General features: G+C 31.3%; 2 protein-coding genes across 2 annotated transcripts; one reads left to right on the forward strand and one right to left on the reverse strand.

The window, feature by feature from the left end:
* Positions 1–2,065: 2,065 nt before the first annotated feature.
* LOC112528223 (protein ULTRAPETALA 1-like) lies at positions 2,066–4,718 on the reverse strand. Its single transcript, XM_025139196.1, has 4 exons — positions 4,657–4,718; positions 4,291–4,546; positions 2,588–2,906; positions 2,066–2,402 (listed from the first exon to the last, which is right to left on the reverse strand). The coding sequence occupies exons 2-4, from the start codon at positions 4,520–4,522 to the stop codon at positions 2,228–2,230; spliced, it is 726 nt and encodes a 241-aa protein (XP_024994964.1). The 5' UTR covers positions 4,523–4,546; positions 4,657–4,718; the 3' UTR covers positions 2,066–2,227.
* Positions 4,719–12,869: 8,151 nt separating this feature from the next.
* On the forward strand, positions 12,870–14,791 carry LOC112528186 (pentatricopeptide repeat-containing protein At1g03540). Its single transcript, XM_025139151.1, has one exon. The coding sequence runs from the start codon at positions 12,870–12,872 to the stop codon at positions 14,697–14,699; it is 1,830 nt and encodes a 609-aa protein (XP_024994919.1). The 3' UTR covers positions 14,700–14,791.
* Positions 14,792–16,204: the final 1,413 nt, after the last annotated feature.

Raw genomic sequence — 16,204 nt, forward strand, 5'->3', positions numbered from 1 at the left:
CACGAGGAGCACTTTCCACATCTGACCTGGTTGAAGAGGTACTTGACAGATTTACACAACACCACACACAAAATAAAAAGCCACGCCTACAGTTTTTAAATAGGGGTGAAATCAAATCCAGTTCAAATGACGAGATGACAGAGACATGGCCAAATGAGCTACCCAAGAGACGACACGTTCACTAAATAAAAGAAGAATAAGAAAAGAAGGCAGAACCAATAGGTCCTTAGTCCGCTCCTTATGTAGTACATAGAGGCGTCACGGATTATACTTTATATCCTCATTTTTAGTATTTTCCATGAATTTCTTATATATATTTTTTAATTTTTTAGAAAATGAGATAGGAGTAAATTGGGATGAAATATAAAATTAAAGGAAAAAAATTAGTCAAGAATTATCAATTTTATGATTACTTGGCCTTTGAGATTGAAACATGAAGATTATGTATTATTGAAGTATGAAAACATACAATTCGATTATCCAAAATATATGTAATTGTATTAAAAATATTGTAAGTGAAATTAGTAAGCTTGTAGTTTTATAATTTATATTTAACCTAAGGTTTTAGGCAAATTGCGATTACAAAAGTTACAAGATAAGCACTCCGATAGAATATATATGTATAAAAGTTATACTATATCAACATATTTTGCATCAAAGTCAGGAAATGGAGAAACATATAGTATAATAGATTTTGGATAACGTGAGACCAATTTGTTTTTGTGAGACTTATAAGACTACTTTTTTTACAGTTGAAACTTCACAGCAAAACGCTGTGAAGGTAACTTTCATAGTGTTTTTGCTGTGAAGGTTCAGTTTTTTTTACATTCACAGCGTTTTGCTGTGAAGTTTAAAGTGTAAAAAAAATGGTCCCACAAGTCTCACGAAAATGTGCCGGTATCACGTGAACCCGACCCTGGTATAATAATTGCAATCTTAACCCGTTTCTAATAAATTATTTAAAACTGAGAAAATAAAAATATTGGGAACTTTGAATAAGTTTTTGTTTCATATTCTTCAAATTCTAAAAGCAAGAGCGATTGAGAAATTATTTAGGATTATAACGATAGATTTTTTTATTACGTTCCATTGATGAGTAATTTTGAAATTAAATATTTATGGGAGATAATTAATATTTTATCAAATATATGAAATGTTTTAATAGATAGATGATTAAAATACGAAAAAAACTAAATCACATGTGATTTTGTACTTAAATGATATGTGATTATGGAACAAGGTCAACACAAAAAGTCGCACGAATCACAAGTAATTTTTCGCAGATACATAATTTTAATGTTAAATCATATGTGATCCGACCATTTCCGTGTTTTTTTTTATGTAAGGGTTGTTTACTAAACACTTACCTGGTAAGTGTTTATCGGGTCATTTCATCTTATCAGATGAACATGACAAGGACTTAGAGTCTTACCCGATAAACCAAAGTGACGACTCTTACCTGGTAAGCGAAAGTGACAACTCTTACCCAGATAAAAATGTTGCATACGATGTCGTTTTAATAAATTTAAATCATATCCGGTAAGGTAAATGAAAGTGTTGAATATTACAGGTATGCACTTATCGGGCAAGAATCAGGTATTCGACCCCTTAGTCATTTTCATTTGAACCCGACTTTATTTTAATAATATAATTAATGTTGTAATCTTTAAAATGAAAAAAAACCTTTCTAAAATTGAGTATAATTATTTTTTGATTTTCATTATCGGAGATGATGCTACAAATTGTTATAATAGACCAAGAAAAATGAGCACCTAAAAAACACCCAATTAAACAATGAATAGAGGATCTCAAGAGTGAACTCAAAATGGTTTTCAAGGTTAGTTGACCGAATGCTTATTAGGCAAGTATTTACGGACAAAAATCACCATCGAAATAAATTGTTTGTAAACATCTTTTACTCGATAAGTGCTAACCAGGTAAGATTCTTCTCCTCACTTGTTGGATAAAATTCGTACTTGTTATGCTTGCACGATAAGATAGATGAATGCTTACCCGATGAACATTTAGTATAGAGCGGCTTAGTGGAGAATTTGCAACAAAACTATGAGCATCGTAAGATGAGTTGGTGATTATTAGCCAAAATGTGCATCAGCACCCAAAATCGAACACGTCAATCTGTGTTTCAAAGTACATAAACTCGAAAACATTTGATAGTTCTGCTAGAAATGCAAATTAAGGTCAAGGTTAAAACCGATTTAGACAGCTGTTAAGGTTTGGTGTTCCTGGTGAAGTCAATGCACGTCTGACAGCGGCAGTCGGAAAAACGACAGGTATCACAACCGAAACAAACACAAGATGTGCAACCTTTGCATGTTGTCGACCGCAAACACCCTCTGTACACTCTCCTGCTTGCACGTTCCTCTTCCTCTTCACACGTTATTCTGAATGAAACAGAGATGCATGAGACTTGGTAAAGACCGCGACTCGTGCAAAAACCATATACCAAAACGAGTAAACCTCCATAAGAATTGCAACATTTCTGGAAAGTTTTTCATAAGTCAAATGTTGCAATTTTTGATCATAGGATATGCAAAAAGAGTAGCGATAATAATAGATGAGGGCGTACTTATCGTAAGGCATATCGGAGCACTTCCAATGATCATTAATAAAAGCATCATGGTAAGCCCGGCATTCCTCTTTTGTGCGGAGACGGAACCTGCGGAGCTTATTGCATTGCGTGCATCTAAGAAACTCGTCTCGATGACAAACTCGGCCAGTTTGGGATCTATTGGATGTTTTCCTCAAAGCTTGGTTGTAGTACTTGAGGAGTGCAGTTTTTGACAAAGGAACCTTCTCTCCATCAACAATGACCCAAATGTTATTCTTCCATTTCCTGGCTGTTTCTCTACCAGAATGCTTCTCAAAAGCAGCTGGGGTCAGCTTGTCTGAACATAAAAAGATAAATATTTACTGTTTAAACCATAAAATCCCAAGATTCCTATTCAAAAACGAGATCATGTACTACTGCAAGAAAACTAGATGCACAAATATCCTTCTGAACCAATATTTATTACGTGAAAGCAAAGCTTGTTTGACATTCTACTCGTTCTAGTGGGTGTTTTTGGTTTGTAGAACAAAATGAAACAAAACAGTACAAAAATTTGTTGTCCCATGTTTGGCGCCAGATTGGATGGTGAAGCAATGCGACATGAGTAGAACAAAAATCCATTTTTTCTGTCCCACCAAAATGGGTAGAATAAAAATCAAGGATATAGGACAAGAATGGTAAATTACTAAACTACTGATACCAATTTAAAACCCTAAAACATTCCACAATTTTTTTAGCCGTCTAATTCACTCTCCCCAGTCCGTGTATCAAACACACCCACATGAAACAAGCTAAGTACTTCCCACTACATTGACCATAATAAGTATAACACCATAAAGAATTGAAAATGTCCATTATCAAATCCTCCTGAGACTAAGGTAAGCAACCCATAATTCCTGACCAAATTCGAGAATCAAATTACAGAATAGAAAACCAGGATCATATATCAGACAACCCAAATGCCACCATAAATCTCACCTGGCAATGTATGAGGGAAAATATGAAAAAAGTGATAATGCTGAATAACATGAAGCAAAAACAATACAACTGGTTTCCAACTTTTGCCAGGGTTTTCATCTCAGACATGATATGCTAATCTTTGTTGGTTTGGCATTACATAACTTGCAATCATCTTAGGCGCTGATATATAGAGAACACATGTTTCCAAAGCTAGAAGCGCATAAGGAAATACTTAACATCTACTAATGCTAAACCGATGTGTTACGGAACCTTGTTTATATCATCGGATCAAAAGCATTATGCAAAACAAAACTATCATTCTCAACCTCACAATGACAAAGATCATATAAGCATCACATCACCTTTGAAGAAAAAGCTCACAGAACATATTAGAAGAAGAAAAAGCTAAAAGGAAGAAGCTTTTTGAAATTTATAAAGAAACAACACAAAACCAACATAACATAGAATCGTAAAGGGGTGAAAGTAGAGATAGACGTTAAGAAAATAGTAGACAACAGATATCATTTCTTTAGTTTGGCTTTGGCATATCACCATACACTTAATCTGTTGAAAATTCCAATCTCAAAATGGGCAAAAAATTTCATGGATCAATATGATGATAGTTAGCATCCTTTTTTTTTGGCTAAAAATTGGATTCAAAATCGACGACGGAGTGATATTATACAGCAACTCCAAGATTAACACACATATCATACATAGTCACCTTAACATGCAAGTGGGTCAAGTAAAAAAGGGGAGACCTTCCTGACAACCAGGGGTACAATCGCAGCTGATTTCGAGATCACCGCTAGCGAAGACCCTAAGCGTGCCAACGGCGTCACCATAGCAGTGGCTAGTGCATCCGCACGTGACCTCCACGTGATCATCGCCGCCACGCTTGAACCCAGATATCTCGCTCACCTCTTCCTCGCTAAACATTGCAGAACCATCCTCCATCACCAGGCTCCCCCTCTCTTCCGCACCATTCGCCATCACAAACACCAAAGTTTTTTAATCCTTTATGATAAGAATCAAACCGAATGTCAGGAAAAACAAAAAACCAACAGGAATCAGATGAACTCCAAATGGGTATAATATCTTTCAAACAAATTCTTGCAATATACTACCTAGAATTACTACTAGCTATATCCAAAATGCGAATGTGAGCGAGAGAGAGAAGAAGATAACAGAGGACGGCGAGAGATCTTTAACAAGCAGGCATCTTCAAGATCTGGCAGAGAAAGGGGTGAATGTGTGAGAAAGAAAGCAAAAGGGTTTGGCGAGTGCGTGTATTTAGCCAGCGTCTCTTTCGTTTTCGGTGATATGCCGAAGGTAAATAATTTTACCATGTCAAAGATTTATAAATTCAGAGTTTTCCTGCTATAAGAACTTGTACCTTGTTTATGAAATATCGTATGCTACTCTGGATTTGGAAACTTGGGATCTGGAGAAAGGGTGAGATGAGCTGGCCAACAGCAAAGGAAACTGGAGGAGGGGTAAAAGTGTAAATAAAGTGAGTATTGTGATGTCATATGTGAGGGGTAAAAATGGGAATTAATATGATGTGGGGAGTGCATGACATGACCTAAGGCTAGGGCCATATAGATGATGCTGAACCCAATACCCCTTTGTGAGATTTCATATTCTGTGTATTTGTACTTTGGGGCTTTCTCTTTTTTTTTTTTTTTCAATTATTATTTAATTTTTACTTTTTATTTCTGTAGTGTAGGGTAAGGGTCTATTTATCACGTCTTTCAAATTTATTGCTTAAGAAATTCAAACTTAAGATTAATATAAACATGTGACAAAATGCTTTTAGAAAAATAATTTATTTAAGCATTAAATATTGTTACTAATGTACACTTTTTTGAATTACTAGTTTATAAATTATTGTGGTGTATGTATAATTTTAAAAAAATTAATCTTTAATTGATTAACCAATAAATAAATATATTAAAATATAAGATAAATATTAAATTCGATTCCTAGAGCTTTACCCTAATCTTGTCTATACGTATGATATAATAATGGATAGAGCCAATAATTTAATATGTTATTCTTTAATTTGAGAAAAAAAGGAAAAGATTCGTAATGGAAAAGAAAAAAAAATGGAAATGAGAAATAGAATAAATTTTAATTGTCTTTGAAAGAAAAATATGAAACATGTTAATTTTACGAACATACGATTAGATGTATGGATTTGGAGATGATGATACGACGGGATAAAATACGAGAATCATGTATCGAACACTTTCCACTATATTTCGACTCTTACAATCTTGGGTCACGAAATCAGTATTAGGATAATTCTTTTTTTTTCTTCTCTAATTTCAAAAACTGTGAAATCGATCTCTCTCTCTCTCTCTCATATATATATATATATATATATATATATATACACTCAGATTCTCAAAAATACATATTTATAAGGGAAAAGAGTATTAAGACATGTTATAAGTGAAGGTGAGTCTAAGGTAATTATGTGAGGGCGAAGTAAATGTATTGGATATTTCCATTAACCAAGTTTTTCCACACGTTTAGTTGACTGAATTAGAAATAAAAAAAATATGTTTAATTTACATATAATAACTTTAAAATTGAAATAAAATAATAATAAATAATTAAAAGATCATTTATAAACTTTTAATTTGTCGTCAAGTAAAATTATCATTATTAATATTATTACAAGATAATAATAATAATAATAACATACAACAATAATGACAAGAACAATATTATTTTTAAAAAATTTAATTTATTTTTTAAATGAACTTAAAATTATATATTATTTAAAATGATAATTTATCCAACATCATTAATGAAAATAATAGAAATATAACAAAGGTTTGAAGAGTTCTTCAAAATTAGACAAAACTTTTAATAGAATTTATGGAGCAACGATAAAAACAATACTAAAAGCACTAGAAATTATAAGCTCATTTCTTTTAATGTAATATACATTTTTATTTACTTATTATTATTATATAAGTTTTGGTATTTACAAAATGCATACTGAATTTTCTATAATTAATAAATATCATTATTTAATCCTTAACATAATTTATTTAATAAAGTATTTTGAATTTTTTTATTATAAATATTACTTTGAATATCCAATCATTTTGTATTTTTAAATTTTTGGTAACAAAATTTTATTTTGTTAAATACTTTATAAAAATGTTTTATGTATTCATATTTAAATTTTGTTAATGAACATTATACATAAAAAAATAAGTAAAATTTTAAATTATTCAAATGTAATTGAAAATAGTCTCTTGACTTGGATGGTTTTATAATATCTAATCACTTTTCTAGTTTAATACATTTATGTTGTCTTAAAAACTACTTAAACTTTAATTTTTAAGTTTTAGGGGATATAGTAGAAAATCTCATATATCTTGGGTTCGAATCCAGATGCCGTAAAAACCTTTGTAGTCATTGAAGTTCACCTATGATGACTTCAGACCATTCATTATCGTCTGGGAATTAGTTGGTGCATATAAATTGATCCGAAAATCCATATTACTCAAAAAGGAAAAATTCCTTCATGAAACTAGGCATACATGATGTTAAATACAATATTTGGATCATTACATTATTTAATAAATATTTTTAATTAATAATTAAATAGTTAAAATATAAAAAAAATTCGAAAATTTTTCGATCCTAATAAAACAGTTGTAACGAATGTTATTTTTATACGATTATAGTAATATTGGTTATTTGATAAAAATATATACATACGTGTTTATTTGTAATTAACCTTAAAAGGAAAGATAAAAATCACAAGGATAGTGTCTGATTGGTTTGAACTTGGCTCCAAATGTCAAAAGTACCAGAAGGTCTCAGATTCAAATTCAACGAGAAATAAAAATCCTTGTGTGGCCACGGAGGTTCAAATGTGGTGACTCCGGGCTATCTGCAAAGCAGGTGATTACCCTAGGATTAGTCGGCTCGCATAACGGGTTGGATATCCAAGTTAATAAAAAAAAAAAGATAAAAGATCCGTCATGTTTCGAAGAATGTATGGCTTTTTAGGACCGCACTTATAATTTACATATTACTAAAGCCGATAAAATTTACTCAAACAAGGGAGTTTTCATTAATGTATCCAAAAACATGGAAAATGGTTAAGATTTAAATACACAAAAGCTTCAAAACATTTCCGTGTACTGCCATAAAGATTCCAATAACAACGTTCCAAGGGCTTAAGGATATAGTCAATAATTTGGTATACATATATGTCAAACTAGTTAGGTTTTAACGATTAACATTTGACTTTAAGATTTGAATTGACGTGCTAATAATATGTGAATACTACATCAATTTTGTAGTTTTAGGGGTTTGGAGGACAAACACTTCACCTACATCGTGTTTGTGGTGTAAAAGACAAAAAGAGTTGATATCCACAGAGATTCTCGATTTTTGGGATTGACTTTAGGGTAACAGCAGTAAAATTAGGATTGTAGTTTTGTTGAACCTATGGTTTTCATAGTCTATCGCTTTATATGAATGCAAGTATCACACGGAAAATGCTATTACAGATGACTCGTAAAATGGAATTCACTAGTCAATCTTATATAATTAATCTTAGATGGGAGAGGGTGTTGATTTACACTCAAATTAGTTATCTTCTAATCCAAAAAATGAAGTTGACTGTGTTTATTACAGAAGTTTAATACATGAAGACATGAGGAAACCTGATAAAATTGGGTGATTGAATTGGAAACGAATGAACATGTTCCTTTTGTATGACAAATCTTAACAAAGTCATATTATTAAAATAAAAAAAAAACCTAGATTTGATCAGGTTCCTATGGAATATCAATAAATCGTAAAAACAACTCTTATGTCCATTATACTTGTTTTGATTTATGTCTTTAATTATAAAATGAATGGATGAAGTGCATAAATGGATGCATTAATTGTGAATTTAATTGATTATGTAAAAGAATGGTAGCAATTGAGTTGTTGACAAAAATGCTAGTCCTATTTATGTTGTAAAGGTGAGATGATCTGAATGGTATATACTATATAGGGTAATGTGTACTTGTAAAAAGACACAAACCCACCACTTTATGGGTGGTACATGTGTTTTACATGCCTTTTCGTATAGGGAAAGTTGAGTTTTTATGCTTAATCAACTTTTTATATCAAAACACATGTTTAATGTTATTTAGGGGTCGTTTACCTAAACACTTATGCGGTAAGTATTTACCGGTAAAATTCAACACCATCGTTTACTTATTGGATAAGATTTTATTCACTAAAACGCAGCATATGCAACAATTTATCTTGGTAAACGCTAACTATGGTAAGAGTCTTTGTCCTCACTTACCAGGTAAGACTCTCCATTCTTGTCTTCGTTCTTACCGGGTAAGAATTTTAGTCATTGTTATATTCATTCGGTAAAATAAAGCGACTTGATAAACACTTACCCAAATAAGTGTTTAATAAACTACACCTTACTTAAGATTTGTGGGAACCAAGTGGAAATCTACAAAATAACAAACCTTTTACATTGCAAAGGAAATCATTTTATATATTATATTATGATTGATTGCAAAATCATAAAGAGATAATGATAAATAAACTAAATACGATTTATATAATTATATATCTTTAATCATATATCATTAAATGTCTATGTGTTTAATCATATATGATTAAACTTGTATATTATGTATGTAATCATATATGATATTGAAACTTTTCGTTTGAACTTGCCTCTATATAAGGTTGAGTTAGTTAAAGTGAAGAGCGTAAGAAGTAGATCTTCATCCTTGGGTGCACATTAGGATGAGATGCTCTTAGATGCACCGGGTCAATCCCCGTATCAAGTGTAATTTATGAGTGAGTTTGAGATTAAAAGTAATCAAGTGTTCAAATCACTTTTTACTTTTCTCACCTTAAATCTTCATCTCACACAATCCTTCGCCTTATATATATGTATACACACACGTGCTTGCGCGCGCACACATACACACACACACACACACACACACACATATATATATATATATATGTGTGTGTGTGTGTGTGTACAGGGGCCTAATCAAATAAGAACTATGTAATTTGTGATAATCGTGACATCCAATGTAAACCACTCACTTGAGATATTTAAGCACATTTCTTAAATAAGTTAAAAGGTAATTTAGTAATTTAATTTATAACAAGTCGTCAAAAGATTTAATTATTTTTTAAGGAAAAATATGCTTAATTTTAATCACCTAATATATTGTCTTTTAAAGATGTTTGTGGATCAAAGTGTATCATAGTGATAATATTCACAATGTATTTACATTGTTTTATAAAGTGTATTACAATATACATTTCCATTATTTTCATTGTTTTGCAAAAGGTATCACAATGTGTATTTTTGTTATTTTATTTGCTTTACAAAGGTATCACAATATTATCTTGCATGTAAATATATGTATCACAGTCAATATCGTTTGTATATATTTTTTTAACGATATTTTTTTAGGTACCAGTGTATATTGTGTGCACATAATGTTCGTCGGAATAAGATCTGCCGGAATAAAGTTCGCCGCAGAGAGGAGAGATGGGATTTTTAAAATTTCGAAAATGCTCTTAATTAATATTTTAAATTAAAATTACCATAATTATTAATTTTCTAATTTAACCTTTAATTGGTTATTGATATTGGATCTTACGGTTATTATAAATTACTGAATTCTCCTTTGAATAGCCTCTCTCTCTCTCTCTCTCTATATATATATATATATATATATATATATGTAGAGAAACGATCAAATGCAAACCACCCGTATTTGTATAAAACGCACAAACCACCCTCATCCGTCGATTTCATTATTTAATCTTGTGAAATTGTTTCATATAATGTTTTTTTTTTGATGAAGTTGTTTCATATATGGTTATGAAATTTTAATGAAACTGTTTCATGTATTTCCCTAAAATTAATATAATGAAGTTGATAATATCCATGATGAACACCCTCAACAATAAAAATGATTAATTAACCTCTCATAATTACAAAAAAATGAACAAAATGAAAAATTATGATTGGTTGAATGAGAATGAGGTTTGTACAGTTTGTATAAATAACGTGGTTTGCAAAATAATCTCTCTCTCTCTCTCTCTATATATATATATGTGTGTGTGTGTGTGTGTGTGTGTGTATGTATGTATCGAGAGAGAGGGAGAGGTATGCTCATACGAGAATGATACTTATTTAAGAAAATAAGAAAATGGTCAAATTACGTACAAAATCACATGTGATTTACATTAACGGGCAAAAAATGGGGGGCTCTGATGTCAATGTAAAATCATATGTGATTGAACCATTTTCTTATTTTATATATATTACATGTATGTGTGTGTATGTGGTAGTTGGTAAGTTTCGTAACGAGTTCTTTGAAAAGATTACATGAGTTCTTCCCATATCCGACAGGGATAAAAAAAATTCTTTCTTCTTCAACCGGAGATGTTCAATGGGAACAAAGAATCAAATAAAAAAAAGACTAGAATTATAACCAAAAGAATGCAAAGTTAGTACGACTCTGTAATGTGATGTAAAAGAAACATATTAACACAAATAACTACCGAGTGCAAAACCATGAAACGACGAGGCTTTATGGAAATTGTTGTAACTCAATGGGGGATTCACGAGGGCTCGCAGGAGCTTGACGAAATGCAACAGGGTCTGATGGAATTCGATGACCAAAACCTTGCTCTTTGCCTTTCTCGACCATAAATATTTCGGCCATTCTCCTCTCCATGTTTAGCGTCCATTAGAGCTGGATACGAGCCGAACTCGATGGATCTCAATAAAGCTTGAGGAACTCAAGTACTTTGAGTTTGGGATGATAGTTGGATGGGCGGGCAATAATTCAATGAAAAATTGAGTTTCTATGTGCTCTAAATAATTGTAGAAATATGCTTAATCTTTTCTTTTTGATTAACTTGGATATCCAGCCCTGCTATGTGAGCCGACTAATCTCAGATGACCACCTGTATGCTTAATCTTGATATCCTCTTAATAGGCTTCAAAGTTGTGTTTGTCCTCAAAACACCCCTTCAATGTTTTATTTATGCAGGTTTGGATATTTCATCAAACATAAACAAATACTTCTCTCACTTGTTACGGAGAGGAGTTGATAAATCCAAAGCAAAACACATATTACAAGGATGTATTTATAATAAACTAAGTCCAACACCCAAAATAAAAAGATCATAACTTAAAAATAAAAGTAAACTACAATTTTGATCACCGTGGTTTACACGAATCTTTAAAAGTGGTTCATAGACTTTAATAATTACAATTTTATCGTCCATATTATTTATATTTTGTTTTGAAAATGGTTCATGATCACTAATTTTCTTTAAAATTGTCCGTTAAGTAAGGGGCATTTTGATCCTTTTACTTATTTTTTATTTTCCTTTAAAAGATTAAAAGAATTTATTATATCATATTATTTATTTATTTAGTTTATTTTTAATGGAGCTTAATCATTTGAGAACTCTAAATTTTTTGAGATCTCAATAAACAATCAATTTTAGTTAATTATTGTATTTCTATAGTTAATGATAAAATGGTGTATTAATGTTGATTTTATTTTAGGTTAATTATTGTATTTCTATAAATTTTATTTTGATATTAGGTTAGAGTTTTTTTATTTTGATTTCAGGTTAGGGTTCTTATTTTGATTTTATGTTAGGTTTATTAATGTTGATTGTTAGGGTAATTATGATTCTTTTTCATCACCCATTTCCTCAATTTCAATATAGTGCAACAGGTGTTCTGTTCCCAAAATGCGCACAATGTGATCAACAAATTAAGTGTGCACACCACAGGTGAATCTAGATCTAGTGAACGACTGGTATTCTCGTGAATCCAGATGGTATGCATACTGTTGACATTATCATCCCACCATATAACCTCATTTGCAAATTGTATACGTATAGTATAGATATATAATAATATAATATTTATCTTTTTGATTTTTTTAATAAGAAAATAGAAAAACATAATTAATAAATAAAAACAAATAGAAAAAGACAAAGAAATCAAAATGCCTCATATTTAACGGATAAATTAACGGAGTTAGTGACGAGGAAAATATTCAAAGCAAAATGTAAACAATAGGGGTTATAATTATAGTTATTGAAGTGTAGAAACCACTTTCGAATATTAGTTAAACCATAGGGAGCAAAATTGTAGTTTACTCATAAAAGTATAATTATTTTTAAAGTAGTCCCCCAAGGTTTTGTAATTTTCCATCTATAGCCCTTTCCCTGTCTTAAAAAACCTGGTGCTAAAAAAGCTTCGAATCAGCTCTTCGTTTAACAGAGCTTCATGAATCTTCTCTTACGGCGCCATCACAGTTCTATCGCACCTTTCAACCTCCAATCCACCATCGAATGCGACATCATTTCCCTCTGCAAAAGCAACCTACTTTTGGATGCCATACATCTCCTAAACTCCATTCATTCCCAGAAATGTTTCACCAAAAAACCAATCCTTTACGCTATTCTCTTACAAACATGCACAAAGTCCAATTCGTTCAACCATGGCCTCCAACTACATTCCCATGTCATCAAGACGGGACTCGAAACAGACCGCTTCGTCGGCAACAGCCTGCTCGCCCTTTACTTCAAACTAAGCTCCGATTTCATTGAAACTAAACGGGTTTTCGATGGACTTCATTTTAAAGATGTTGTTTCGTGGACATCTATGATTTCGGGTTTCATACGTGTTGGAAAATCAAGGTGTTCGCTTGATTTGTTCAAAGAAATGTTGGAACTTGGTGTTGAACCAAATGGTTTCACATTGTCTTCGGTGATTAAAGCGTGTTCGGAGCTTGAAGACGTAAATATTGGTCGAGGATTTCATGGGGTTGTTTTTAAACGTGGGTTTGACACCAATCATGTAATTGCTTGCTCGTTGGTCGATATGTATGGGCGAAATTATGTTTCATGTGATGCCCGCAAGCTGTTTGATGAAATGCTTGAACCGGATTCCATTTGTTGGACTTCAGTTATTTCCGCCTTTACAAGAAACGATTTGTACCAAGAAGCATTGGGGTTCTTTTTCTCAATGATGAGGAAGTATGGAATGTCAGCAGACTGCTTTACATTTGGATCGGTTTTGACCGCTTGTGGCAACTTAGGAAGGTTAAAGCAAGGGAAAGAAGTTCATTCAAAGCTCATTACCTCTGGAATTCATGATAACGTGTTTGTTGACAGCAGTTTAGTCGACATGTACGGGAAATGTGGTTCCTTGGATGAATCTCAACGGGTTTTTGATAGAATAACCAAACGAAACTCAGTGAGTTGGTCTGCATTGCTTGGTGGGTACTGCCAAAAGGGCGATTTTGATACTGTTATTGAGCTTTTCAGGCAAATGGAAGAGATTGATCTCTACAGTTTTGGAACCATTATTCGCGCCTGTGCAGGTTTGGCAGCCGTGAGACAAGGAAAAGAGGTTCATTGCCAGTATCTAAGGAAACATGGATATCGATATGTTATTATAGAATCAGCTTTAATTGACCTATATGCAAAATGTGGCTGCATAGATTTTGCTTCCAGACTTTTTCAACAGATGCAGATTAGAAATCTGATAACTTGGAACTCAATAATTAGCGGGTTTGCTCGAAACGGAAGAGGCTTAGATGCTATCCGGATGTTCAATGATATGATCAAGGAGGGCATGAAGCCTAATAGCATTAGTTTCATTGGTGTCCTTTTTGCTTGTAGCCATGCTGGTTTGGTTAACGAAGGGCGTGGATACTTTACGTTGATGAACAGAAAGTATGGAATCGAAGCTGAGATTGCGCATTATAGTTGCATGGTCGATCTTTTAGGCCGAGCTGGGGTTACGGAAGAGGCCGAACGTTTAATAGCGGAGTCGAGGTTTAAGGATGATAAATCTCTTTGGGCAACACTTCTTGGTGCTTGTACAACCAGCACAGATTTGACAGTTGCAGAAAGAGTTGCAAAAAAGATGATGGATTTGGATCCAAATTATCATTTGAGTTATGTTCTTTTGGCCAATATTTATAGAGGGATTGGACGATGGAATGAATCAGTAGAGATTATTAGGGTTATGAAAGAAAGAGGAATTCAGAAAACGCTTGGGAAAAGCTGGATCGATATAGACGTTGGAATTAATGCACCACAAGTATGATATTTTATTGATAATCCTAATTTTTATTATTCATGATATCATCTCTTTATTTTAATTATAGATTTCACGTATTATTATTACCAGAAGACTACTCGCACAATGCAGCGAGACATATCTCGATTTAAATGTTCTATTTTATTATTTGTCTCTGTCGATGTTATAATACGATTTTATGTGTTTTTCATAAAGCAATAATGATTTTATTTTTTAATAAAATATAAATTTGAAGATATCATAAAAATTTAAAAAAAATATATCAATGTTAACATCAAATCAACTATTTAAAAGTTCTCATTTTTTATGTATAATTTAATTTAAGTTTAATAACAAAATAATTTATTTTGGTTTAATAATATAACATTTTATAAAGTTAATAATTAAGTATTATGTTAGAACTCAATGATTATGCTAATTATATTTTAGATTTTTTATATTTAAAATGAGATGTTTATCCAGTTATCTGCCAGTTAGTTACACGAATTCAGGTATGAAGCTTTAATAAGTTGTATTTACGCACAATCTACTTGCAATCTTGAGTTTTAAGTAATATGCATTAATAAACAACAATACTCTACGCATAAAAAGTGGTTTTTAAGAATTTTTGTCAAATGTTTTATAATATAATATAGATTATTATTATTATTAATAGAATAAACTCTAAATTTGAGAGGGGACCTGAAATATGATAAGTTTAGAAATCATCCTTATGGTTTATATTTTGTTTTGAAAATAATCACTAACTCGGTTAAAAGATTCCGTTAGAGCAAAGGGTATTTTAGTCTATTTCTATTTTTATTAATTTTCTTTTACAAAATAAAGTAAATATTATATTAAATTAGGAGAAAAGTACAATAAAAACCAATGAACTTTCTTGTTTGGAATGATTAAGTCCTTGAACTTTTTTTTGGAACAAATAAGTCATATGACATTTCAAAACATGTTAAATAAGTCCTTGGATATTCCAAAACATGTTAAATAAGTCATTGGACAATTTTTTGGAACAAATAAGTCCTTGAACATTTCAAAATATGTTAAATAAGTCATTGGACATTCCAAAAAATGTTAAATAAGTCCTTGGACAATTTTTGGAACAAATAAGTCATTGAACAATCAAAAATATATTAAATAACTTCTTGAACTTTAATAAAACATGTTGGATACATTCTTATGACTTGTACAACTAGTTAAAGTGGTAAAATAGTGGGAAAAAAATCCGGAAAAAACCCCAATGAACATTCATATTTTGAACGATAAAGTGGTAAAATAGTAAAAAAAATCCGGAAATATATTTTGTCAGTGATTTTTTAAACTAAAAAAAATTATAAAATATATTATTTTTAATTAAAATAAATTTCACCAGTAATCTTTTTAAATCTTTTTTTAATTTAAAAAATCACATACATGATATATATTTTTAATTAAAATAAATTTAATAATAATTATTTTTTTTGTTTGAAAAATCACTGACAGAATATATTTTAATTTTAATTAAAATAAACTTTATC

This window comes from Cynara cardunculus, assembly GCF_001531365.2.
Source record: "Cynara cardunculus var. scolymus isolate 2C chromosome LG 15, CcrdV1, whole genome shotgun sequence".
Classification (NCBI taxonomy): domain Eukaryota; kingdom Viridiplantae; phylum Streptophyta; class Magnoliopsida; order Asterales; family Asteraceae; genus Cynara; species Cynara cardunculus.